The sequence below is a fragment of the Aspergillus melleus genome (assembly GCF_016097325.1).
Source record: "Aspergillus melleus strain CBS 546.65 chromosome Unknown contig4, whole genome shotgun sequence".
NCBI classification, from domain to species: domain Eukaryota; kingdom Fungi; phylum Ascomycota; class Eurotiomycetes; order Eurotiales; family Aspergillaceae; genus Aspergillus; species Aspergillus melleus.
This window is the reverse complement of record NW_025763373.1, coordinates 1,876,236-1,899,866: the sequence shown is the minus strand read 5'-3', so window position 1 is coordinate 1,899,866 and position 23,631 is coordinate 1,876,236. Positions and strand designations below refer to the sequence as shown.

Genomic DNA, 23,631 nt, shown 5'->3' with positions numbered 1-23,631 from the left:
ATAACCTAGTTGCCAAATCCAGCCTTATCCCAGTAAGCTCAGTCGCTCGAGCCAAACCGGTTCAAGGAAAAGCTGGAATAGTCTCGATCCGTTTGAAAGTGTTTGACCGATAGGTAGGATTGCTCGCGTATGCTGTACTAGTTTTGCCCGGCTGATACTTACTCAGTACTTGCAGATTGCGTTCACTCGTGATACTGAGGCCATTCATTGCTCTGTTTCCTAACACCGAGGCCTAATTATCCCGTCTCGCCGAATGAACTGACTCGGCTGACGGCGCTAGCTGCATCAGCGCTACCTTCAGGCGGACGTACCCCTCAGAGTCCCCTCTTGATTCGGCCCCCTTGCAGGGGACTGAAATCGAGATAACCTGGTTCAAATGCATCTTTATCAGTTCAAATACTCTGGATAAAATGAAGAAACATGCAAGTTGCTGAACAGCCGGTGGGGGCGAAGAAGCCTCATGGCCGGACATCAGCCGGCTAGGCGGGTGGATATGCCAGGGTTATCAATCTTCTCTTTTAAAAGCTTCCAACTCCCGCCTCGCGCTACTGGTATGGCAGTTCGCATAAGCGAAGATTGATTATCAATATCATGGCCTCCACCGACGCAGGAGTAGATCTGTGTGCATACCCCGCGGGGACGCCACCGGGCCTCCAAGCGTCTAACCTAGTGAATCCGCCCTCATTAGCTGCGACTACGATCGCGGTGACGACGGTGACTTTGGTCTGGGCCACAGCTCTCACGGGAGCCAGAGTGTCTACTAGACTTCGCAAGCTGGGTTTGGCTGATTGTGCGTTTTACGCGACGAGCTTGGCTGCGTCAGTGCTAACTTAGCCGGCGTGTCAGACTTCGTGATCATAGCTTTGGTGTTTTCAGCAGCATATGTGGGGTTGATCTTAGCAAGTAAGAAGACATGATCAGGATACTTTCAATAAAGATGCTCAGAGCTCGCTACAGTGTTGAAGTTTGCCCGGCATCAATGGGATATTCCCGCTTGTTGGTACAATGGCGCGTACATGAAGGTACGGCCTTTTCCTCCCTCCCAACAGTGTTACTGAGTATATCGCGAAGCTCACGAATAAAATAACAACCAGATGCTATACGCCTCAAGCACTGTTCTATGCCCCACAATATTCTTCGCCAAGTTCTCCATCTTCCTCCTATATCTAGAGATCTTCACCATCCACCAGGCCATGCGAATCGCCATCTGGGTCGGGATGGTGTTCACCTTTCTCCTGTACTGGGTGGGCATTCCTGTGCAGACCTATTTCAGTGCACCACACATCGGCGAAACGTGGGAAGAGCTACTCTACAACGGCAGGCCCCATCGCTTGCCCTATTGGGCCGTTGTCCAGGGCGCATGCTCCGTGGTTTTGGACATCTATATCTTGATCTTACCGCTTCCGCTGCTGGCGCAACTGCAAATGCCGAACAGCCGGCGGCTACAGTTGTTTGTAATCTTCTCTACAGCGTTGATGTAGGTCTTTGTTCCTATCGTCTGGAAAGGCATTTCCCTCGGCCTTCCAGAAAAAGAAAGAAAGAAATAAGAAGGCTGATATTGCAAATCACGACAGGGGTGTCGTCGCCAGTGTCTGCGCACTCGTCTTTCGGGTGCAGCTGCTGACCACGAGCGATACTGCGTATGTTCAGAGTGCGGTTTTCATCTGCATGTAAGTGGTCTTTTAAACGTTACAATCATTCGGGAGTCGGATCCCATCTCACGTGTCCCAGCATTGTCGAGAACAACGTCGCGATCATCGTCAGCTCGATGCCATTCTTCCCGTCTTTCCTCCGCAAGCACATCCTAGAGACAGATCTGTTCAAGAGCCTGCAGTCCAAACTGACGGTTCTGCGACGTAGCTCGAGCCGGTCCGGGTACATGCAAGGATCGCTGGTAGAGCAGTCAAGCATTGAGGGCAACGGCTGGAAACAGTCTCGCAGGAATCTGCTGAAAAAGGACACTCCAAATCAGATGCACGAACTTGGGGATGTACCCAAGTCGGTGGTGGCGGTTCAAATTCATGCAGGGAGTCGAAGGACGAGTATTCACGCGGAAAGGGGGATTAACCGGGAGGTGAACATTGAGCAGGATACTCATTCAATTGTGTAGACTGAGCGATCAAGGATTGCTTTCACATTCTCCCTTATATACTTAAGTAGTCTGACCGCCGAACGGTGGTGTAACCCACGAGTCATGCTAGTAGCGCGCTTCTCTCTCAGTTCTTTGTCTCAGGAATTAAGGCGAATGGATGTTTGCTCGAGCTTGTGTATGCTGGAGACAAGGACTAGTCGCTAGTTTCGAGATGCTTGAATTGTATGAAGCCTTTGCAGTATAGCGAGGCTATATCCATTATGGATCAGTTGACATGTAGTGGTAAATTATATTAGGAAAGGTGCAAGTCCATATAAGCGAGGCATCCAACATATTCTTTTATGGATGAAGTACCACAGGAAATGTAAAAAAATTATGAAAAACCGTAAAAATTGTATGAAATGTTAGAAATTGGTTGAAATGTTCAATTCTGCAATAAAAAAAAAAAACAGATTTTTTTTATTTGGTATAGTGCCAATCATATTTCTACTTAGTATTTATAGTAGTATGATTTGTATCTGAGGGAGACCGTTTGTTTGAATTTTTTTGAGGCGTTTGGCTTGTAGAATAAGATGTTTGATTTGGAGAATGAGGTGTTTAATTTGAAAAATGAGGCGTTTGAATCGCTTGAAGCGCGGGAGAATATTTTGAATAAATGAGTGATTTTTTAGATTAATAGAATAGTTAAAGAGTTAGGTTTTTGTTAATAGAATAGTTGGGAAAATAGTTAATAGAATGATTTGAGCTAGCAGGATGGTCTTTATAGGATTTCAAGAAGTTAGTAGGATGATTTGAGCTAGCAGGATAGCTTAATGAAAATGTCAACAGAATAGTTTAATGAGAATGCTAATAAGGATAGCAACTAAATTAGCAGAATAATTTTGGTTTAAAAGAAAGTTAGATTATCAATATGATATTTATATTTATATTGGAATCGTCTTGTAGTTTTTATATTGGTGCTTAGAGAGCTGATGTGACTTTTAATCTAATACAACTATGGTGTAAAAATGCTTGAATTGTATGAAGCTTTTGCGGTGCAGTGAGGCTATATCTATTGTGGATCAGCTGACATGCAGTGCTAAATTCCACTAGGAAAGGTGCAAGTCCATACAAGCGAGGCATCCAACAACAGGAAATCCGGAACCCATTAGGCGATCCTTCTGGCAGTTGGATTCTAATCCGGGGTGGGTCTAGTGCCAACTTGCTGATGGAACAGAAAGGGAAATGCCCGAGAGAACCGAAGACAAGACATCCCCTTTCCTTTTCATGTGTCTTTACGACTGTCCTTTTGCATGCACTTCACATAAATCCACACTCTTTTCTTCCCCACACCAGAAAGCTCTACACTCTACAGGCTCCTTCACCTCGAGATGACCGCCAACCCCCGAACCATCCTCATCACCGGCTGTTCAGCCCATGGCATCGGAGCAGCTCTGGCCCTGAACCTCGCCCGACAGGGTCATTATATCTTCGCCACCGCCCGATCTCCGACAAAAGTCCCAGAGAGCCTAACCTCCCTGGAGAACGTTCAAGTGCTGCCTCTGGACGTTAGAGACCCCTCCACAATCGCGGACGCCGTGCGCGCAGTCATTGAGCACGGCCGTGGTCTCGATGTTTTGGTCAATAACGCCGGCGCCGGATATACCATGCCTCTACTGGACACGGATATGGATCTTGCTATGGATTTGTACGAGGCAAATGTATGGGGGCCGCTGCGCTTGATCAAAGCATGTGGCGATCTACTCATCGCTTCGAAGGGGAGGATCATTAATATGAGTAGTGTGGGTGCTGTGGTCAATACTCCCTGGCTTGGTGCGTTTTGACTCCTTCTTGATTCTCAATTTTTGAGCCGACTAGATAGATGGATAGGTTTCAAAATCCGACTGACCATAACTCCGGCTAACAACTCCCCCTTACTGTAGGCGTCTACTCCTCTTCCAAAGCCGCCATCACACAGTTATCCGAAACGCTTCGCCTAGAACTCGCCCCCTGGGGTGTCCGCGTGGTCTGCATTATGGCAGGTAGCGTCACCAGCGCGTTTCACGCCAACGAGCCCGAGGTGATCTTGCCCCCGACTTCGCGGTACGCGGCCATCAGACAAATGATCTCCGATCGGGCGACCGGACGAGACGACCTCAAGAGATGCTCGGCTGACGAGTTCGCGGCCTCGATTGTCGATGACGTACTGGGCACCGCTGGCGGGGTGGTTTGGAAGGGACCGTACAGTGCTCTCGTTAAGTTTCTGTCTCGGTGGTGTCCTGCGATTATTTTGGTTCGTTCTCTCCCACATGTTCCCTCGTCCGGATTCATTGTGTTCCGTCTGTTCTGTTTGTGGGGCTAACTAGTTCGTTAGGATCGCATGATGAGCGATGGACAGGGGTTGGATGAGCTGGCGAAGCAAGGGGGTAAGTAAAAAGAGAGACCTGTCACAAATTCATAGCGGAGGTATTAGAAACAGGGCAAAAAGCAGTATAGATTCTGTAAATAACTGCTTATTCTAGATGGAAAGCAAATCACACCAAGGATTTTTTAATTTCTTTGGATGCCCCCAAGACTTAGGACAACCCAGCAAGCCTTGTTGTCATTTATGTCTCGATAACGATAGATAGTAAATCTTCATCGTAGCACCTAATGATATTGAGAGTAATAAGAATGAGAGGTTAAGAAGACAATATAGGATTCACATATAACTCGTCAAGAAGCTAGATTTTAATATACAACAATGTCTTGTCCCTCCACGGCCATCACCGTTACCCAAACCTCAAGCATCACCAACCAACCTCCAACTTCCTCCCTTCAACCCATTCGCCTCACCACTCCTCAACCTCACCACCGTCCCATTCACACCAACCAACGATCCCTCCACGCCCGGCAACCTCACTACACCCCTCGTGCCCACCGGAGTTTTGAACTCGAACCTCCGATATACACTACTAGTACCATTGCCCTTCCTCTCAAACCTCACCCCAAACTTCCCCTTCACCGTCTCAAACCCAGCGTCCACATTCCTCAAGTCCCCGGGCTGCGGCGCAACCTCCCACTCCGCGCCCGCCTCCTTCGTGATTCTCAACCCAGCCGCATAGTGCGTCAACGCACTCGTCGGCCCCGTCGCCCAGCCATGCGCATGCGACACGCGCGGATCATTCGCATACGGCTCGTAATGCAAGGATCCATTGACACTGTACCCTTCGATGAAAGTGGAGTTCGTCATGCGCGGATCATCCAGCATGAAGCCCCATTCGAGACGCATGAGGTCGAGCCCCGACTGCGCGTCGTTGGCCAGAAAATGCGCCTGCAGTTCCAGGCTGCTGATGAAGGGAGATACGGTGGCGCCGGCTTCCGGGGCCGGGGCGCCGTATTTACCCCAGCGGGACCGGAGCGAGTGGGTGAGTTGGCGCGTTTGGGAAGTCGAGTTGGTCAGGTTGGCTTTGACGGCCCACACGTTGCCGTCTTGCGGGTGGAGGGTTGTGGTTTGGTTGTCGCGGTAGAGGCCCGCAGAGGCGTCCCAGAGGAGGGAGTTCGCGGAATATTTGATGCGAGAGGCCGTTCGGGTCCAGTTTTGGACGGGGGTCGTGTCGTTGAGGAGTGTCGATAGCGTTAGACCTTGCTGGAGGGTGTAGGAGAGGATGGCGTTGGCTTCGATGTTGTGTCCGCCCATTCCGAATCGCAACCAGTCCGAACTGGCTGTGATATTCGCCAGTCCGGTATCGTCAACGCTTCCCAGGGCCCAGTCAACCCCGAGCTTGAACTGGTCCCAGTGACGCGCCAACCACGCCCGGTCGCCCGAGTACAGGTAGTAGAAGTAGATCCCGATCAGACTCTGGCAGTGATACGTGAAGCTGACGGTATCGGCATACGGCGGGCTGGCATACGGGAGTCGTCCATCCTCCTTCTGCAGCACTAGCAGCCGCTCGAGCGCGTTGCGCATGCTATACAGGTCGTAAGTGCTGATGCCCACCACTTCCAGCTGCACGGACATATCCCCGGGCCAGACGAGACGATCGCGCTTCGCGCCGTCCGTGAGAACGCTGGACCCATTGGAGATGGTGTAGTTACTCCACCAGGGGACCGTCTCGGGCAGCTCGATGGTCTGCGTCTTGTTGATGATCTGGTACCAGACGAGCGAGTTGCCCATCTCCGGGTCGATCGTGCAGAGCTGGTTGGTGTACGCGCCGGCGTACCAGATCCGGTTGAGCAGTTCGTCGTCGCAGTGGAAGTATCCCGTATACGCTGTGAGATCCTGTTTCGGCGCGGCGGTGAAGTTGACCGTCACGCTGTTCAGAGATACGTCTGCCGTCGTGTTGCTCACGACCGTCATGTATCGGAATCCGCCTCGGACGTGCCTTTCCTCCGCCGTGTACTCTCCGGTCCCCGAGCCGACGTTGAACCAGAGGGGACTATCGAGGCCGGCGTCGGCAGTGGCATCGCAGGCTTCGCTGCTCACGTAGAGGCTAGACTCTGAGAAGGTGACGCCGAGGTAGGCGTCGGATGTGGAGGCATTTGCGACATCGAGGGAAACAATGCCGGCGATGTTCTTCTGGAAGTCGAAAGTGACGGAGGACTTTCCGTGAAATTTCGTGGGGGTCGTGCTGTTTTTGTGCAGCAAATAAGGTGCGAGGGATACGGAGCCCTCAGTTCGATAGATAGCAGGAGGAGTGAGAGTTCTTGAAGAGGGAGCCAGAATGTAGTCGGCATACGGGACCGCCAGAGCGGCGGTCGCCAAAAGTGGCAGAGAATATACCCTCATTCTTCCAGAACTAGTGCTACAGACCTACGCAGTCTCTTGGGCAGGGATCTTCCTACATTTAAATCTTCTCCCATACCGGCCCACAGCCCTTCTCTACGATCCAGTTCGAAAGAAAATCGTCATATCCAGAGCCAGAAAGTCGCTCATTCCTGGTTATGAACCATTTACACTCGGTGCCAGGTACCCCGACACCCCGAACTGTTAGCCGAAGAGTGGAAGACCCGCAATGTTGGCACGATGTGGTTCCCAACTCGACGCCGAATCCGTTCAATAGCCCTATCTACCACCGGTGTCGTCACTCTCGGCTTCATCCCGAGGGATTTTTTTCGGTCTGCGGAGGCCGTCCCCACGGGGTTATCAACCCTGACTGGCTCCTTGGTTGTCGGGTCGTCTAATGCCCCCCACTTGTTGATGGAGTCGGAATACCCGAATGACCACAAGAGTTCCTCGGGATCTGTAGCTGGCCGACTCTGGGTAGGGCTTTTGCAGTTGAATGAGCACAAAAGCTGGTGCTCTCGTACACAGTAGTAAATGGCGACATGGCATGATCGGGCGGTTGCCGAGTCGCGTGCCGAAATACTACATTTGGGCTATGATCCGAAGATTGCCCGTGGGTTTCGTGCAGTGGAGGACCTAATTAGTTTTTTTTTAGTTGTTCACATATGTCGTAAATGTCTTTTTACACCCTATGTTATGTACTCTGGTCGGCCCGTTGAGAGCCCTGTTTCTCGGCTTTGCGAGACCGACGGCTTGCGAGATCGAGTATCTGCTCGGATATCTGCGGCGTTTGATCACCTGTACGGAGGTGCATATATTTACTCCAGCTCAATGTGACTCAGACAGGCTTACGCCTTTTCATTTCATTTTCATGGTTTCTATCTTGAGAATGATTGGTCTTCTTCAGTACTATCTAGTCTTCCTCGCCAGCGTTCCTCTTGGTGAAGAATATATAAAATCGTTTGACATACCAACAACATAAAGTATTTATTGCTAGAAATATTCTAGGAGACCCCAAACATATAAACTCCTATACTCAAATACCCAAGAACTTAAAACAAAATAAACCTCCACACAGCCTCTCCAAACAGTAACCCATCATGCGGCTTTCCCGCTCTCTCAATCCCACTATAAAACGTCCGCTCACCAAATATCCCCATCTTATACCGAGCGTCCAACAAACTCGTAATCACAAACCCATCGTACTCCGGATGTCCCTGGACCGTCAGAATGCGACCCGGCATATATAGCCCCTGGACCTCACAGATGGGTGTCGAGCCGAGATTCACGCATCCCGCGGGGATTTCGTGGGCGATATCGCGATGCATTTGATGCAATGACTGAGAAGAGATGTATTAGTTAATGGGATTTCTGTCTTGGGTTTCTGGTTATAAACGTACGAATGTGTCCCTGGAAAACAGCTGCTTGCCCGCATCACTCAGAGAGATCTGCTCGACTGATACTTCCCATCCAGCGTCACTCCGACCGACTCGCGCACCTAATGCGCGGGCAATGATTTGATGGCCAAAGCAGATTCCGATGATGGGTTTCTTGTGTTGATGGGTTTTTTGGACGTAGTTGGTTAATTCGACTATCCATGGCGTATCTGAAAAAGCATCGTGTTCTAGGTATGCTGTCAGTGACTCCATCGGTACCGGGATGAGGGTTGACTTACTGCTTCCGGTTAATAGAAGTGCATCAAAGTCCCCTGGATCAGGGAACACTGAGTTCTCCACCACGTCCCATTTGGTCAGTTCAAGCGTAGTGTTCGTATTTTCAAGTGAAGCAAGAGAGGTGTTGAGAAGCCTCTGAAACATGTCGCCGTAGCTGCCATAGCGATCTTTGACGGGATCAATGGGGGTGTCACATTCGAGGATGGCAATTCGTGTCATATTTGATGGTTAGAATATTCGACAACTAAGAATCTGTATTTTCTCGACTTCGAGAGGCCAATGGCACAGAGTAAGCTCATTATGAGAACTGTTTACTCAGACTCCCCCGCGGTAATGCTTATCGGGGCTTATCTTATCGATAAGCGCGGTCTTTTCCCTTCCCCGCAGCGCGCTCCCCTTCTCCAACGCGGTAAACACCCAAATTGCTTCATCAGCTCCATCGCAGCGCGTCGTTCTCTGAGCAATAGACGAAAGTGGCTAACTCTGGTATCGCGATGACGATCTCCATGGCAGCATGGCTAGGTGCGATCCACCTCGGCATCTTTAAAGCGGTACCTTGAGCGAATTTACTCTTTCCTTCTCCCCATCTCCAATTGAGCAACTTTCTCAACATCATAATCACCATGACATCGCAAAATATTACCGTCGAGGAGCTCCCGACCCTCCTTGCCGATGACATCAAGGTCAAGGTCGCCGGCGTGGACTGCGACGGCATCCTGCGCGGCAAGGTGATGTCCAAGGAGAAGTTCTTGGGCATCGCGCAGAAGGGGTTTGGGTTCAGCTCCGCGGTATTTGGCTGGGATATGCAGGACATGCTGTACACGACCGACGCGAGGATTGCGCCTCCGGAATCCGGGTATGTGGATTTTCTCGCCGTGCCGGATCTGAGCACTTTTCGACGGATACCGTGGGAGGAGGATATTCCTTTCTTCTTGGTGCGGTTTGTGCAGAATGAGAAGCCCGTGTCGGCAGATGGTCGGAGTATGTTGAAGAGCATCTGCGACAAGCTGGCGGCAGCGAATTGCCAGGGTATGGCTGGTGGTATGTATTCAACGTTGGGATCTTCTTCGGGGGCAATTGCTAATGTGTACTAGTCGAGCTGGAGTTTATGAATTTCCAGACTCCTTCACAGGACGGATACGGTGCGCATGACCTCACGCATGATATCGCCGCCTTTCTCGAGAAGAATACCCCTGGCGCGCTTCGTCCCTTGACTGCGGGGAGCTTTTCGTACAGCTCAACACGGCCGGTCGCGCACAAGAAGTATTTCTACGACATCTTCAACATGAGCGCCCAGTTCAATTGTGGAATTGAGGGGTGGCACACCGAGGGCGGGCCGGGCGTATATGAAGCGGTAAGCCTGAATCATATCATTTGTAGAATCATTACTCATGTATCAGGCTCTGAAAGTATGCGATGTCGCGGAGATGGCCGACAAAGTCTCCTTGTTCAAGTATGTCCTTCCACCGCGAAGATAACGCAGCGACTAACGACTTAGGCTCCTGGCAAAATCGGTAGGAATGGAATACGGAATCACGCCCTGTTTCATGGCAAAGCCCATTCAAGGCCAACCAGGCAGCTCCGGTCACATCCACGTCTCGCTCTGCGATCTCGACGGAAAGAACCTCTTCGCCCGGGAAACACAAGACCCGAACGCGCCGTGGCCCGATGCAGCTGGACTGTCGGACCTGGGTCGTCAATTCCTCGCGGGTATCCTCGAGGCTCTACCGGACATTATGCCGCTGTTTGCGCCCACAATCAATTCCTATAAACGCTTGGTAGAGAACTTCTGGGCCCCTGTGAATATCACCTGGGGTCTCGAGGACCGAATGGCGTCCGTCCGCATCATCACGCCGCCAGTGTGCAAGCCCGGTGCCACGCGGTTCGAGGTGCGCATTCCCGGCGCGGACCTGCACCCTCACTATGCGCTGAGCGTCATTCTCGCCGCGGGCTGGCGCGGCGTGCAAAAGAAGCTGGAGATCACAGTTCCGCCCGTGTCGGCGCTGAAGCCGGATAGTCCCCGGCCGAAATTGTTGCCGAACACGTTAGAGGCGGCGATCCAGCGGTTCAGCGCGGCCAACAGCGTGGCGCGCGAGATTCTAGAAGACGAATTTGTCGACTTCTTTACCGCCACGCGCGAGCATGAATTGCGACTGTGGAGAGAAGCCGTGACTGATTGGTGAGTTTGACCGGAGTCCATGTGTTGGGACTTGGGAGATTTGCTAACGCGCCTAGGGAATTCAAACGGTACATCGAAACTGTGTAGCGACTCGGTCGAGTATAGAGTACAACACTTGAGCATGGTAGAATGCGCCTTCTGTAAATAGTATCAATAGCATCTCAACCCTCCCGCCTGAATAGGTAAAACAATGTATCTTTTTGGTCAAAGTGTGTAACCATACATTTTTCATCTATTGTGGAAAACATCTGTTATTATCTTGAAAGTGTTGATCACCTTCAAGTTGAACTAAATGATCTTGAATGAATGACCACAGTGAATTCTGGCTATTGAAACAGGATAAATAAGTGTGTGGTAGGAAGAACATGGAACACCTGTATGTCATTGAGAATTGCCAGACTGGATTCTTGTACGTTTTATAAGTAATACCTGGATATTAGGAGAAGAATATAGAGAAATGTATTCTATAGTTAGTCATTGGTTGTAAGGATCTAGGGCTGTACTGATTCACCGCCGCATTCCCCCTAGCTCCTCAGGTTATCTTCTCCCCGCCTATCAATAAAAGCAGCTGGAACAGACTCAATCGATCAAATCAAGTAAGACAATTTGTTCTGGGATCTGTTTGTATGTAGGTGTACTTCTACCACTAGCGTCTATTTCTATACTCGGCGTTTAACCTCTGAGACATATTCAGAGGCCAGAATTCCGAGCCAACAGCATGATCGTAGAGGTAAGGCAACGGACTGTTTTTCTTTATAATGTCAGAACTCAAAACTCTTTTCATCAACCGCCCGGGTGGTCTAGTGGTATGATTCTCGCTTAGTATGTCTCCACAGTTATCATCCGCTCATTTAGCCTTTACTAACAACAACTCCAGGGGTTCCAACCCAAGCATATCTGCGAGAGGTCCCGCGTTCGATCCGCGGCTCGGGCCTGTTTCTTTTTTGTTTTTCTTCTTTTTATCTGAAGGTCTATCATTGCATTCAGGACCTCCAGGCTCTTGTTTTCCCACCTCTGTTTGCTCTAAATTATTTTGTGGCCAGGGTAAATGCACATATGATGAATAGGCAGTAAGTAATTCTATAGACTGTCTGTACGGAGTACCATATCCTAAAATCCCCGAACAAGGAGGGTCCTCCTGTCCAAAGCAAAGGAGCGCATTGGCCCAACGTAGAAAACGCCCCTCCGTCGTCTTAGGTCCCGTCAATCCCAGCCGACTCCCTCAATTCGTTTCCTTCTACTCCTACTTTTGCGAAATCTGCCATTCCACGATATAATCCCCAATGGACTTCTCTCTCCAATCTCACGCCTCCTTCATCGGTCGGTCAATCAATGACCTCCCCACCCCAGCCCTCGTCATCAGCAAACCTACCCTAGAGCGAAACATCAAGCAATTACTACAAGATGTCCAGGACCTTGAGATTTCCTTTCGACCGCATGTTAAGACCCTCAAGGTATGGTCAATTTCTTTCAACGACCTGCTCTTTCGATATGAATGTAGCTGACAAAGTGAAACAAGTCCATCGAAGTCACGCGCAAAATGCTCGCGAACGGCCTCCACCGGAAGATCGTGGCGTCCACGGTGTGCGAGATCCGGGGGGCGATGCCGTTGGTGCAAGAGGGGATTTTAGATGAGGTATGCTCTTCTACTTACCTTGAGGACTACTTATCTGCTACTGGGTACCAGGCGACCTAGTTGGCCCATCCACTAGTTATTTAGTTACTGACTGACTGTACACCCGGATAGTGTCTCTACGGCATCCCCATCTACCCCAGCGTCCTGCCCCAGTTAGCAGAGCTGGCAAAGTCCGTCAAGATATCACTCATGCTCGACAACGAGCAGCATGTTGATGTCCTGGAGCAGTATGCCCGCAGCTCTGGGACCGCAGCTCCATGGCCCGTCTTCATCAAAGTGGATGTTGGGTCGCGGCGCGCGGGCGTGGAGACGACGTCCTCGGCGCTGGAGCGGTTAGTGGCGCGAGTTGAGGCATCAGGCGCAGCTTCTCTGGAGGGGTTCTATTGTCACGGTGGCCATTCGTATGGATGTCGCACGCGCGAGGAGGCCGTGGAGGTCCTTCGTGCGGAGATGGATGGCGTGGTTTCCGCGTCGAGGTATTTGGATCTAGAGCGTGATAGCACCAGGAGGGTTATTGTTTCGATTGGGTCCACGCCGACGGCCCATGTCGTAAAGGCTTTGAGGGAGGAGTTGCCGGGGAATTTGGAGTTGGAATTACATGCTGGTTAGTTTTATCGCTCTCTTCCGAGAGTTGATTGAGATTGGAATGTGGGGCTAACATTTGAGCCAGGTAATTATCCTGCGCATGATCTCCAGCAGGTGTCGACCGGTCTGGTGGGAGAGTCGGAGCAGGCTGTTCGCGTCCTGGCCGAGGTGTGCAGTGTGTATCCGGAGCGAAACGAGGCGCTCGTTAATGCGGGTACGGTTGCGCTGTCCAAGGAAACGAGTGCCGTGCCGGGATTTGGATACGTTGCTGGTCGGCCGGATTGGTCTGTTGTGAGGATGTCGCAGGAGCATGGGATTCTCGGACTAGGGGGTTCGAAGAAGCAGGAGAAGGTGGAAGACGTGTTTCGAGTCGGGGATAGGGTGATATTGTATTGCCAGCATTCGTGCATTACTGCTGCCGCGTTCCACGTTTACTACGTGGTTGATGAAGAGGATATAGTTCGGGAGACCTGGGTGCCGTGGAAGGGGTGGTGATCAGGACGACAACGTAGCATTAGAGATAGAAACGAACAAAATTAAAAGAACAGAACTATATAGCTACCCTAAATTAAACTCCCGCCCAGACAGAAATGCGATTTGAAGAAGATTTCAAAAGATGCTGGGTATTCATCATCAGCCATTTACTCATCCTCATCCTGAGCATCCTCCACAGAGGCAGCGTTCTTTCCATCCACGTGCCCATTTTGACCATCTCCGTTCTGATCATCTCCATTCTGACCGTCCTCTCCATCTTCACCCTCGGCTTCAGTCTCTGGCTGCGGCCCAGCTTGACGCGACTCCTGCTGCACCGCCTTGCCCTTCCCCTTGGGCTCCTTCAACGGCGTATCCAACTCACTTTTACCCTCAGCGCCGGACTCCTCAACCGCCGGGGTCTGCGGCTCGCCATCCTTCCCCTTCGCCTTGGCCCGCGCCCTCCGAATCAATCGATTGTGGAAGTCCTTGCCGTCAAGCTCCGGATCTTCCTGCAGCATCCGCCGCGCCGCCTCCCGGCCCACGACGGGCAATCGATCCACGGTCGACGATGCGCCCTGCGGAACGAGTTTCGGATCCAGCAAGCCCACCTGCACCAGTACGCTGGCCTGGTCCCAGTACACGTGCTCGGAGTAGAGCTTGCCGGCGCGCAGACTCACGATGCTGACGATCACGATCTCCACGCGCTTATTGGTCGGTGGCACGCCGGGTAGCATCCACGGGATCTCGTGCGTGTGCTCGAATGTCACGAAGAGCTCGTCCACGACGCGGTCGGTGCCTTGCGTGCGAGAGATCAGCCGTAGACGCATCGACGGCGGTAGCCTTTTCAAGAAGTGGTGCTCGTAGAAGCGGCGTAGGGCGTGTGTGCCGATTCCGCCGCTTATGGTGGGCGTGTAGGTCACTGTGGGAGCGACCTGGCTGGTATAAGCAGCCATGGTATCGGAGAGGTTCATGGAGAAGAATCTCGCTGGTGAATCATCGTTAGCATCTCATCTGCAGTGGTGTGCTCGTTGGGCTACCGGAAGTAGACTGCAGGTAAGGATACCTTCTAGATGCTCCTCCCATTTCTCCTCGATGTCCGGATCCTTGCCGAACCCCTTCCTCAGCATCTGCAGCGTGCGACTCCAGGCCAACTCGCTAGCCAGCCGATCATACTCGTCCAGGTCCGTCTCGGCGAACCCCGGCTGCGCGTGCTCGTACGTATACGCCAGGTGGCCGATGTTCAGGCGCTCGCCAGTGCCAATGCCGGGGTTGATCTGTCGCGTCGTCGTTCGTCTCTTGCCCTGCAGACCCAGCATGGTCGGGGTGGTCGTCACGTCGACCGTGCTGCCGGCCAGATGCGTCATGACGCGCAGCGTCGGGGGGAAGCGCATCCGGGGGTCGGGGATGTTGGTCGGGTAGTATGCGATGAGCGCGCAGAGACGACTCGAGGTGGTGGGTTTGATGTAGTAGTCCAGACAGAAGGAGGCGGCGTCGCCGAACGCTACGGGGGTGTTAACAACATATATCTCCTGTATCCTGTACCATCTCCGATGAAAGGGAAACTCACCAACAACAGCATAATTCTCCCCAACCCCCAACCCCTCCTTCACCGACTTCAATCGCAGGATGTAGTCCTTTCCTCCGCCGTTGAACGGCACGTACTGCACATCGAGACCCTCATCCTGCCAGCGGCGTAACAGCGAAGTATCAAAATCCGGTGTCTCAGCCGTCACGCACAACCGAGCCGTGTTATGGCCGGAATTATACAAAAAGCCACCCGCACCGGGGGCAGAAATGGAAATGCTGGCCATCGTAGTATGTACTTTTTGCTTTGTTATATAGGCGTGATTAGATTAGAACCGAGTCGATTAGATTAAGGTATCCGGGAAATCATCGAAAGAACGATAGGTACATCCGACCCTGAAGAGAAAAATGAAGGAGAAGAAGAAAAAGACGCAGGGAAGAAGTCGCAAAGCTGGTGGCAGATCGGCTGGACTTGACTTGGAGGATGCACGGGAATACGTCATTGTCCTTGTCACTCGGCGCCACTACGTCATCGCTGCAGGACGGCTGGGCATCATCTGATGGGGCCATTTATATTAATTAACGGGGTGCGCTTCAGTCAGTAATTTCTTTCTCTGTCCATTAAGGCGGAAGGATTTGTTGATTTGTTTCCAGCTGTCATTGAGGTTCCATGGTTCGGATGCTGTCGTGCCTGGTTTGACGGTGCTATTTTAATAATGGATGGGGCTATCCACGGTTGACATTGGCTTGCCTCGAGTTTGTTAGCCTTTGGGTAGATTAATTACTATAACATAAATAAGGCAAATTTATTCTAGAGCTCACTTCTCAATGCTCTTAATTACTTCTGGAAATAATAGAAGATTTTACATCCATCTATCCTTATTGATTCGTTTCTATTAGCTTATTTCTATTTCAATAAGATTTGAGACTCGCCCCACAATATTAGGAGGATAAACATCTTATGTTATCATTATCGATACTTTAATCATTTCAATGCCACTTCTTGCAAATAAGATCTTCACTAAAAGCGTCAAGCCAAAGCTTCCTAGCCATCATCCATTTATGAGCTTGATGCACTTAATAACATGGTTAGAGTTGATGATTCCTGAATAGGCTGAGCTCCTTCGTCTACAACCAGAGAATCCGATGCGCTACCAGGTACTCAAGAAGTCTCAAGCAGCTCTCTACTTCAACCAAGTAAATCAAACCATTCCATCCCCAGACTCTGTTGTCGAACTAAGACAAGCTGCATTCTGGGGTGATTCCCCGCACCACAAAGACCGGGCCATCCCCGACACCAACGGCTTTCTCTCCGGTGTTGAACAGCTTCAGTTCCCATCTTAAAGATGACGATGTGTGATACCTCTCCAGCAACTACATACGTTCTTACCACAGCCAAATTCTACCAACCTCAACAATGCCCAAACCTATTGTTCTCCACCTTGGAGACCCCATCAAATACAACCATGACTTCTACAACGGCCCTTTCTCCGACCGCTACCAAGTCATCCACAACGATGCCCCCGGTCGAGAATCCTTCATCCAAGCCTTGAAATCCAACCGGTTCCTTCCCTCACCCCTTTTCCCACCTGCATCAAGTCGAAAAAAACTAACAAAAACCACCAGATACGGCCCCTTCTCCGCCATCTTCCGCCCTCACTTCCAATCCGGCGGCGAAATGGGTCCCTGGAACCCAGACCTCATCTCACTCCTCCCTCCCTCCGTCCGCATCTTCGCCTCCGCCGGCGCCGGTTTCAACTGGGCCGACGTCGACGCTCTCGCCGCGCGCGGCATCTGGTACGCCAACGGCGCCGGGGCCTCCGATGACGCCGTCTCCGACACAACGCTGTTCATGATCCTGAGCGTGTTTCGCAACTTTACGAGATCGCAACTTGCGGCGCGGACCGCGGATCCGGAGATCTTTACGGCCACGCATAAGCTCATCGCGACGATCTCGCGAAACCCCCGTGGTCATGTCCTTGGGTTAGTGGGGCTGGGGAATATCAGTAAACGGGTCGCGGCAAAGGCGAGGGGGGCGTTGGGGATGGAGGTACGGTATTTTGATGTGGTGAGGTTGGAGCAGGAGGAGGAGGAGAGGCTGGGGGTGGTGTATGTGGAGTCGTTGGAGGGGATGTTGAGGGGGGCGGATTGCGTGAGCTTGCATACGCCGTTGAATGGGCGGACTAGGCATTTGATCAATCGGGAGACAATTTCGGTCATGAAGGATGGGGCGAGGCTGGTGAATACGGCGAGGGGGGAGGTGGTGGATGAGCAGGCGCTGATTGAGGCGCTGGAGTGTGGGAAGTTGTCTGCGGCGGGGTTGGATGTGCATTATCATGAACCGCAGGTTTCGAAGCGGTTGGCGGCTATGGAGAATGTCACGTTGACGACGCATGTTGGGGGAGGGGCACTGGAGACGAGGATCAACTTTGAGTTGAACGCAATGAAAAATATTCTGGCGGTGGTGGGGGAGGACGGGGAGATGATTGGGGAGCCGTTGACTCCGGTTAATGCGAGGGCTGTTAGGGAGGCGTTGAATAGGATGCAATAGAAAAGATGTCAATCTTTGATTACAACTATAAGTTTTGGCCTTGTCAGTGTCCTGAGTACTTTATACATAGAAAAGTAGAAGATAGAACTTCAAATTCAACTATATCGAGTCATCCATCTTTAGTAATATTTTGAATTTATAGAATAGAAAGAATCATCATAAACTGGCTCGCACCATCGTCTAACCTACAGCTTATAGCTGCACGTTCGTCTGAATAAAACTACAGATTTGTACAGCACAACTTGAATTTCTAGATAACCCACACCCTCAGGACCGGCTATCCCTCTCTATCCCTGCAGTCTTCTCCGCATTTCCCCAGATTCCGGCAAACCCCCGAGCTCAACCCGCCGATCTACCCCAGACATCGGACAGGTTACCGCGGACTCATGGCCTGCATAACAGTCTTCGACCTTTAAGATGGCCCTACTGCATTTGTCCCCGCAATTACAGCTCCGCACTCGCCGACTGACAGCTACCATCCTCACAATGGACGACAGAATCAAAGACACCCGAACCCAAAGCAAGGGTGATGTCGAAACCATCGAAAATGTCAAGCCGGGCCAACTGCAGCAGCTTCCACTGCCGGTAGAACTGGCGAGTCTAGAGCCAGAGGAGAAAGAAGCTCTGGAAAAGGATTTGGTGAAGAGACTGGATTGCTGCTTACTCCCTGCGGTTATTATTTTGTTTTTGATGAATATTTTGGATCGGTTGGTATTCGTTTCTTTTTCGCTCTGGGCCTGGGTTTTACGCTGTGGTAAGACTAATCTAGAGCAGGAACAACATCGCCAATGCAAAGATCGCCGGACTTCCGACTACGCTGGGAATCTCCAATACGCAGTATAACACCTGTCTGATGATTTTCTACGTTGGATGTACGCTACTTCTTCCCTTCCATCCATCATAACCTTCAAACTAACCACCTAGAAAGATATAATAACCCAACTCCCCTCCAACATGATCATCACAAAGGTCAAACCATCCCTCTACATTGGCCTCGTTACCGCCGCCTGGGGCCTCGTGTCTCTATGCCAGGCCTTCACGCGCAACTTTGCAGGCCTGTTCATCTGTCGCATCGTGCTGGGTCTCGTCGAGGGACCGTTCCTGCCCGGCGTCTTCTTCCTCATGTCCTGCTGGTACAAGCGGTCGGAATTGCCGCCGCGGATCGCGTTCTTGTATGGTGCGAATATGCTGGCGAGTGCCTTTGGGGGGCTGATTGCTGCGGGTATTGTGGCGAGGATGGAGGGGGAACTGGGGAAGCCGGCTTGGGTGGGTTCTATTCCCCCTCAGTGCTAAGAGGAATCGATTGAGAGGCTAACGTGGAGACATAGGAATGGTTGTTCATCATCGAGGGATCAATGACTATTGCTATCGCCTTGCTTGTCATCCCAATTATCCCGGATTATCCTGGGTCGACGACGCGGTGGTGGATAAACCAGGACCATCAATTACTCGCAGTACTCCCTCCTCCCATCCATCCACCTGCTCACCCAATGAATGATACAAACTAACCAAAAACCCAAGGACTGGCGTCTCCGCAACGAAAACGCCGGCATCATCGACGACGACCCCGAATCCCTCCTCTGGGGCGTCAAGCAAGCCTTCCTCGACCCGAAACTCTACATGTTCATCGTGCTGCAGATGTCGCTGCTCACCGCGCAGTCCTTCAACAACTTCTTCCCCTCGATCGTCGGCACCCTGGGCTACAACGAGACCATCACTTTGCTGCTCACCGCGCCGCCATATTTCTTTGCCTTCCTCTGCTCCTTGTGTATCTCTTTCCATGGCGCCAGAGTTAATGAGCGGGGATTGCATATCACTGTGCCGTTGGCGTTTGCGTTGTTGGGGAATTTGCTGGTTTGTTTTCTCCTTCTCCTCGCCCCTCTCGCATTCCTTTTCCGCAGGTCCATGACCAAAGATATCATACAATAGCTGACGCGAAAACCAATGAGATAGGCAATGTTCACCCCCTCCCTCGGTGCCCGCTACTTCAGCATGTTCCTCATGACTGCCGGCTCCTACAGCCCCTACAACCTCGTCGTCTCATGGCTCAGCTCCACGCTGCCGCGACCGAAAAGTAAACGCGCCGCGGCCTTCGCCGTCGTGAACCTCATGGGCGCTGGTGTCGCGCACTTTTATACTTCGTATATGTTTCCGGATTCTCAGAAACCGAGATATTATGCTGGTGGAGGGGTCATGAGTGGGGCGTGTTTAGTATGTGCGTGTACGGCGGTGGCGATCAAATTGCATCTGAAGAAGGAGAATCGGCGAATTGAGAGGGTGGAGAGAGAGGGGGATGGAGAGAGGGATGTAGGTGGATTGGTTGATGGGGTGGTGAGGTTCAGGTACGTGCATTGATCTGAGGGTGGGATTGGTAGTTGTTATTTACTTGACCTATATCCGAAATTCTACATTTCTATAGCTTAACAAACATGCTAATTTGATTACAATGTAAGAGCTACATAACAAATATTAAAATCTGAAATTTACTTCAATCGGGAGAAGTCATCAACATTATGAAAAAATTTTCAAAAAAATGCATTGTTTTTCGACAAAATCCCTTACATTTATTGTTTTGCATGTCTTCATATTTTACAATATCTGGGAATTGAAAATTCAAAAATTAATTTTATAAATTATCATCTTCACAAGAATTGCAAAAAAATAAAACACCTTCAATTATGTTCAAGCGAACAATCAATCAGATATTGAATGAAGAATCATCATAAATATTTATTTATCCTTCTAAAACAAACCTTTACTGATTATTCTCTATCTTTAGATCTCTATCGTTTATAACAAACAGAATTTTCAAGATCAAATCCTACATTTTATAATTGCCTGTCACTTGCCGTTTTGGATTGTTGAGCATATACAATTCAAACAAATAATCAATTTTGTTGCTTTATCTCCTTGCCGAAGACCGAGTCCTCTCAATCAAACACAAATTAAAAATTATTTATTGAAACTGTCCGAAGAAATATATACAAAGCTATTATTAAAATTCTCAAATATTAAACGAATGTCAATTGCAATTGATTACTAGACCAGCCCTAATCAAAAGACATTTTTTACTTTGATTAAGTATTTTCTAACGGAAAATATAGATTATCATAAAATATTATTAAACTTCCGACCAATATCTGGATCTTATATTAATAAAAATCTAACTGCAATTATTTTATTAATTTTACACAAACACAATCTTTTCAACCAATTGTTAAATGTGACAACCGATAATACTAATAATAATAATTCAATATTTGATTCAATTTCATCAGAATTCCGGACTCAACTCAATCAAAATATCCAATTTTATAATATTCTTGTCAATTCCGACTTTGTAAAAATCATTCAAAATCAACATCATATTCCTTATCTCGCTCATATAATTCAACTTGTAATCAATGCTTTTTTACGGAAATTTCGGATTGAAATCTCAAACAATACTATTGAATATATTTGAAATAATAATAATAAAAATTTTAAAGTCTTTTCCGATATTTCAAAAACTCTTGAAAAAATATATCTTAAAAACCGTTTGTAAAAACCTTTTTTAGACAGTTTTTAGAGATCTTTTTTTTGTAATAATATATTATATTAATTCTTGATTACAGATTCAGAAGATTGCACAATTTATAAATACAAATTTTCAATACCGTGAAAAGTTCCAATTTATCCAACGATTTGAATCTAACTCAATTTACTATCTTTTTCTGAATTGCAAAACCCGCTAGAATTCAATTTATTTTATAATTTGCTGAACGCTCAATCTCCGTTAAATAATTAAAAGCTTTATTCAACACTGTAATCATACTAATATTGATCATCTTCAACCAACTTTGATTGAATGAAAACAAATAAAATATCTACTCGAACTTCTATACTCATTTTTTCTTTTTACATTCTGTTTATCTGAAAATAATGAGCCTACTGTTCACAAGATCTATAATATCTACAACAACCTTTTTGATTATCTAAATCACTTCATCAACCGACTAATAAAAAAACAAACATTTTAAAAAAAGAAAATTTTCAAAGGCTTGCAAAATGCACATCAAAAACTACAGAAATACTATCATTGTACTTATTAAATAGAAAATTATATCTACACAATTACAACGATTCTTGATCCAATGTCCAAATTCAAAAAATTCAAAAAAAAACACATGATTTGATAATAATATCAATTAATATAATGAATATTAGACTATCTTTAAAAAAATATTCTATTTCTATCACAATCAAAATCCGGCTATCAATATACCGTCCATTATCTCCAAATCATTTTCAGATCTGAATAAAGTCTTTTACAATATCTTTAAGCACCAAAGACTCTCACCCGTAACAGAAACATTTGAGAAACTCAAAACATATTTAAATGTTGAAAATATGTAACTTATCAATTTGTCTTTAATTTAATTAACACTGTTCCAAATATTACAGAACATACTAATATTCTTGTTTATTGAAAATTCCGTTATAATCAATTTCTTATTTTTTATCAGATAACTAAAGATTTTCTGTCTATTACAACTAATAATATCAATATTGAACGTCTGTTTAATAGTTCTCGAGATATCTGCCACTATCATCAAAATCACCTTCAGTCTGACATAATTGAAACGATTATACTTCAGATGTGTACTGATCATTTCATTATAAATGAAAAATACTAAAATATTTTCAAAGATCTTAATCCAAATTCAATCATCTTTATGCCTAAAAATCAAAAAAAGAATGAAATAATTACTACCTTCTATATCAATGAGAATGAAGATATAAATGATCTAAAAAATAATTTAAAAAATAAATTATTATCAAAAACAAAAAAAATAATTTTATCTAAATTTATAAACATCACACACTCTCAAATAAAGATCCGTTTTTCACAATTTTTACACCATCATAATCACTATCTTGAACAATACAAAAAATAATTAATTTATATATCTCATATCAAATATTATTCTTCTTATATTAAATTCTGTAAAAATCTTTTTTAAAGCATAATATATCTCTCGGAAGAAACAGATAAAATAGATAAAAAAAATGAAACAAATAAAACAAAAAGAACAAATAAACTAAATATAAAAAATATGACTATACTGTAATTAAAAATATATTACACTTTGTATATTATTTATGTAAAAGAAATGTATATATTACCAATTAACCTGCGATTAATAACCTATCTACTATACCTGACCTTCCTGATCGGCAGGTATAAACGGTTAAAGTAACAGTTGTACCTTAACCTGACCGCCAGGTTATGGTCAGGTTAAGGTTAAGGTATAACGGTCAGGTTAAGCCACTCTAGATGGGTCCCCAATGGGCCCCTGCAAAAGCCCAATTTTGCATAAAATCTTGGTCTTGGCGTTTATAAAATTGCTAAATAATCAAGATAAAATACTGTTTTTTACATCTGTTCCAGTTTGTCGACTGAACTTCTTTGTAACCTTGCCTAAAGCAGTAGGAAATTCTAGGAAATCTTTTTTGAATTAAAGAAAATAAAGCTTATTTTAAGCTATTTATTTATGAAAATGTTATATTTCAATTGTTATGATGGTGTACGGATGGTTTATGAATGAAATTAATGTAAACTTGTCTAAATATATATTTCAAATATAAAAGAATGTGTGTATCTTTTTGACAAAAAAAAATAAAAAAAAAATTATTTCTGTTTATTCTGATTTGTTCATTCTCTACATGAAATGAAAGCTCATTTTCTTTATTTTAGAATTCTAATCATAAACGACAGTATAAAGAAGTGAATTTGAAAGAATTTAGCTCTTTGTATCAATATTCTATCTATATATCTGACCGGATGAAAATATTTTAAAAGTATCTAAAACCAAGTTGGACTGAGAATGGACTATCAATGAACTCTTGTGAGCTGTTCGTGGGCTATTTATGGGCTTTTGTGGACTTTCATGGGCTTTTATGGGCTCTTTGTGGGATTTCCTGGGCTATTCATAGGCCCTAATGGGCTTTATTGGGCTTTGTTGGGTCTCGTTGAGCCAAATACATTTCATTTGTGATATATAGGCTTGTTTGTGTGACTTACTATCAACAGCTAAATAAATCAAATTATTAGAAATCCTTCTTCTAATCATATATCTATCTTCTTTATTTTTCTTTTTTTCTTTATTTATGTATTGTATACTTACTTTATC

General features: G+C 47.4%; 9 protein-coding genes and 1 non-coding gene across 10 annotated transcripts; 7 read left to right on the top strand and 3 right to left on the bottom strand.

Annotated features, from left to right (window-relative positions):
- Nucleotides 1–591: 591 nt before the first annotated feature.
- LDX57_007588 (uncharacterized protein) lies at nucleotides 592–2,110 on the top strand (the record flags this gene model as incomplete). Its single annotated transcript, XM_046089303.1, has 6 exons — nucleotides 592–790; nucleotides 847–903; nucleotides 958–1,022; nucleotides 1,095–1,477; nucleotides 1,575–1,670; nucleotides 1,732–2,110. 6 exons carry the CDS (start codon nucleotides 592–594, stop codon nucleotides 2,108–2,110), a joined length of 1,179 nt encoding a protein of 392 aa, XP_045945273.1.
- Nucleotides 2,111–3,462: 1,352 nt separating this feature from the next.
- On the top strand, nucleotides 3,463–4,505 carry LDX57_007587 (SDR family oxidoreductase; the record flags this gene model as incomplete). The annotated part of the gene is made up of 3 exons (XM_046089302.1): nucleotides 3,463–3,904; nucleotides 4,015–4,364; nucleotides 4,446–4,505. 3 exons carry the CDS (start codon nucleotides 3,463–3,465, stop codon nucleotides 4,503–4,505), a joined length of 852 nt encoding a protein of 283 aa, XP_045945272.1.
- A 348-nt stretch (nucleotides 4,506–4,853) lies between these two features.
- Nucleotides 4,854–6,859, bottom strand: LDX57_007586 (putative alpha-L-rhamnosidase A; the record flags this gene model as incomplete). Its single annotated transcript, XM_046089301.1, has 1 exon — nucleotides 4,854–6,859. The coding sequence occupies exon 1, from the start codon at nucleotides 6,837–6,839 to the stop codon at nucleotides 4,854–4,856; it is 1,986 nt and encodes a 661-aa protein (XP_045945271.1). The 5' UTR covers nucleotides 6,840–6,859.
- Nucleotides 6,860–7,888: 1,029 nt separating this feature from the next.
- Nucleotides 7,889–8,728, bottom strand: LDX57_007585 (type 1 glutamine amidotransferase; the record flags this gene model as incomplete). Its single annotated transcript, XM_046089300.1, has 3 exons — nucleotides 7,889–8,176; nucleotides 8,237–8,460; nucleotides 8,512–8,728. 3 exons carry the CDS (start codon nucleotides 8,726–8,728, stop codon nucleotides 7,889–7,891), a joined length of 729 nt encoding a protein of 242 aa, XP_045945270.1.
- A 229-nt stretch (nucleotides 8,729–8,957) lies between these two features.
- Nucleotides 8,958–11,093, top strand: LDX57_007584 (glutamine synthetase family protein). The gene is made up of 5 exons (XM_046089299.1): nucleotides 8,958–9,550; nucleotides 9,604–9,863; nucleotides 9,910–9,962; nucleotides 10,008–10,688; nucleotides 10,745–11,093. Exons 1-5 carry the CDS (start codon nucleotides 9,133–9,135, stop codon nucleotides 10,773–10,775), a joined length of 1,443 nt encoding a protein of 480 aa, XP_045945269.1. The 5' UTR covers nucleotides 8,958–9,132; the 3' UTR covers nucleotides 10,776–11,093.
- Nucleotides 11,094–11,477: 384 nt separating this feature from the next.
- On the top strand, nucleotides 11,478–11,622 carry LDX57_007583. The gene has a single exon. It is a non-coding gene; the product is annotated as a tRNA-Thr (tRNA).
- A 349-nt stretch (nucleotides 11,623–11,971) lies between these two features.
- Nucleotides 11,972–13,404, top strand: LDX57_007582 (D-serine ammonia-lyase DSD1; the record flags this gene model as incomplete). Its single annotated transcript, XM_046089298.1, has 4 exons — nucleotides 11,972–12,142; nucleotides 12,208–12,324; nucleotides 12,436–12,928; nucleotides 12,995–13,404. The coding sequence occupies 4 exons, from the start codon at nucleotides 11,972–11,974 to the stop codon at nucleotides 13,402–13,404; spliced, it is 1,191 nt and encodes a 396-aa protein (XP_045945268.1).
- Nucleotides 13,405–13,550: 146 nt separating this feature from the next.
- Nucleotides 13,551–15,194, bottom strand: LDX57_007581 (dienelactone hydrolase; the record flags this gene model as incomplete). The annotated part of the gene is made up of 3 exons (XM_046089297.1): nucleotides 13,551–14,368; nucleotides 14,447–14,884; nucleotides 14,951–15,194. The coding sequence occupies 3 exons, from the start codon at nucleotides 15,192–15,194 to the stop codon at nucleotides 13,551–13,553; spliced, it is 1,500 nt and encodes a 499-aa protein (XP_045945267.1).
- Nucleotides 15,195–16,324: 1,130 nt separating this feature from the next.
- LDX57_007580 (D-mandelate dehydrogenase-like dehydrogenase) lies at nucleotides 16,325–17,458 on the top strand (the record flags this gene model as incomplete). Its single annotated transcript, XM_046089296.1, has 2 exons — nucleotides 16,325–16,470; nucleotides 16,534–17,458. 2 exons carry the CDS (start codon nucleotides 16,325–16,327, stop codon nucleotides 17,456–17,458), a joined length of 1,071 nt encoding a protein of 356 aa, XP_045945266.1.
- A 417-nt stretch (nucleotides 17,459–17,875) lies between these two features.
- LDX57_007579 (uncharacterized protein) lies at nucleotides 17,876–19,813 on the top strand (the record flags this gene model as incomplete). The annotated part of the gene is made up of 6 exons (XM_046089295.1): nucleotides 17,876–18,165; nucleotides 18,233–18,330; nucleotides 18,387–18,724; nucleotides 18,787–18,912; nucleotides 18,980–19,312; nucleotides 19,412–19,813. The coding sequence occupies 6 exons, from the start codon at nucleotides 17,876–17,878 to the stop codon at nucleotides 19,811–19,813; spliced, it is 1,587 nt and encodes a 528-aa protein (XP_045945265.1).
- Between the last annotated feature and the right edge of the window lie 3,818 nt (nucleotides 19,814–23,631).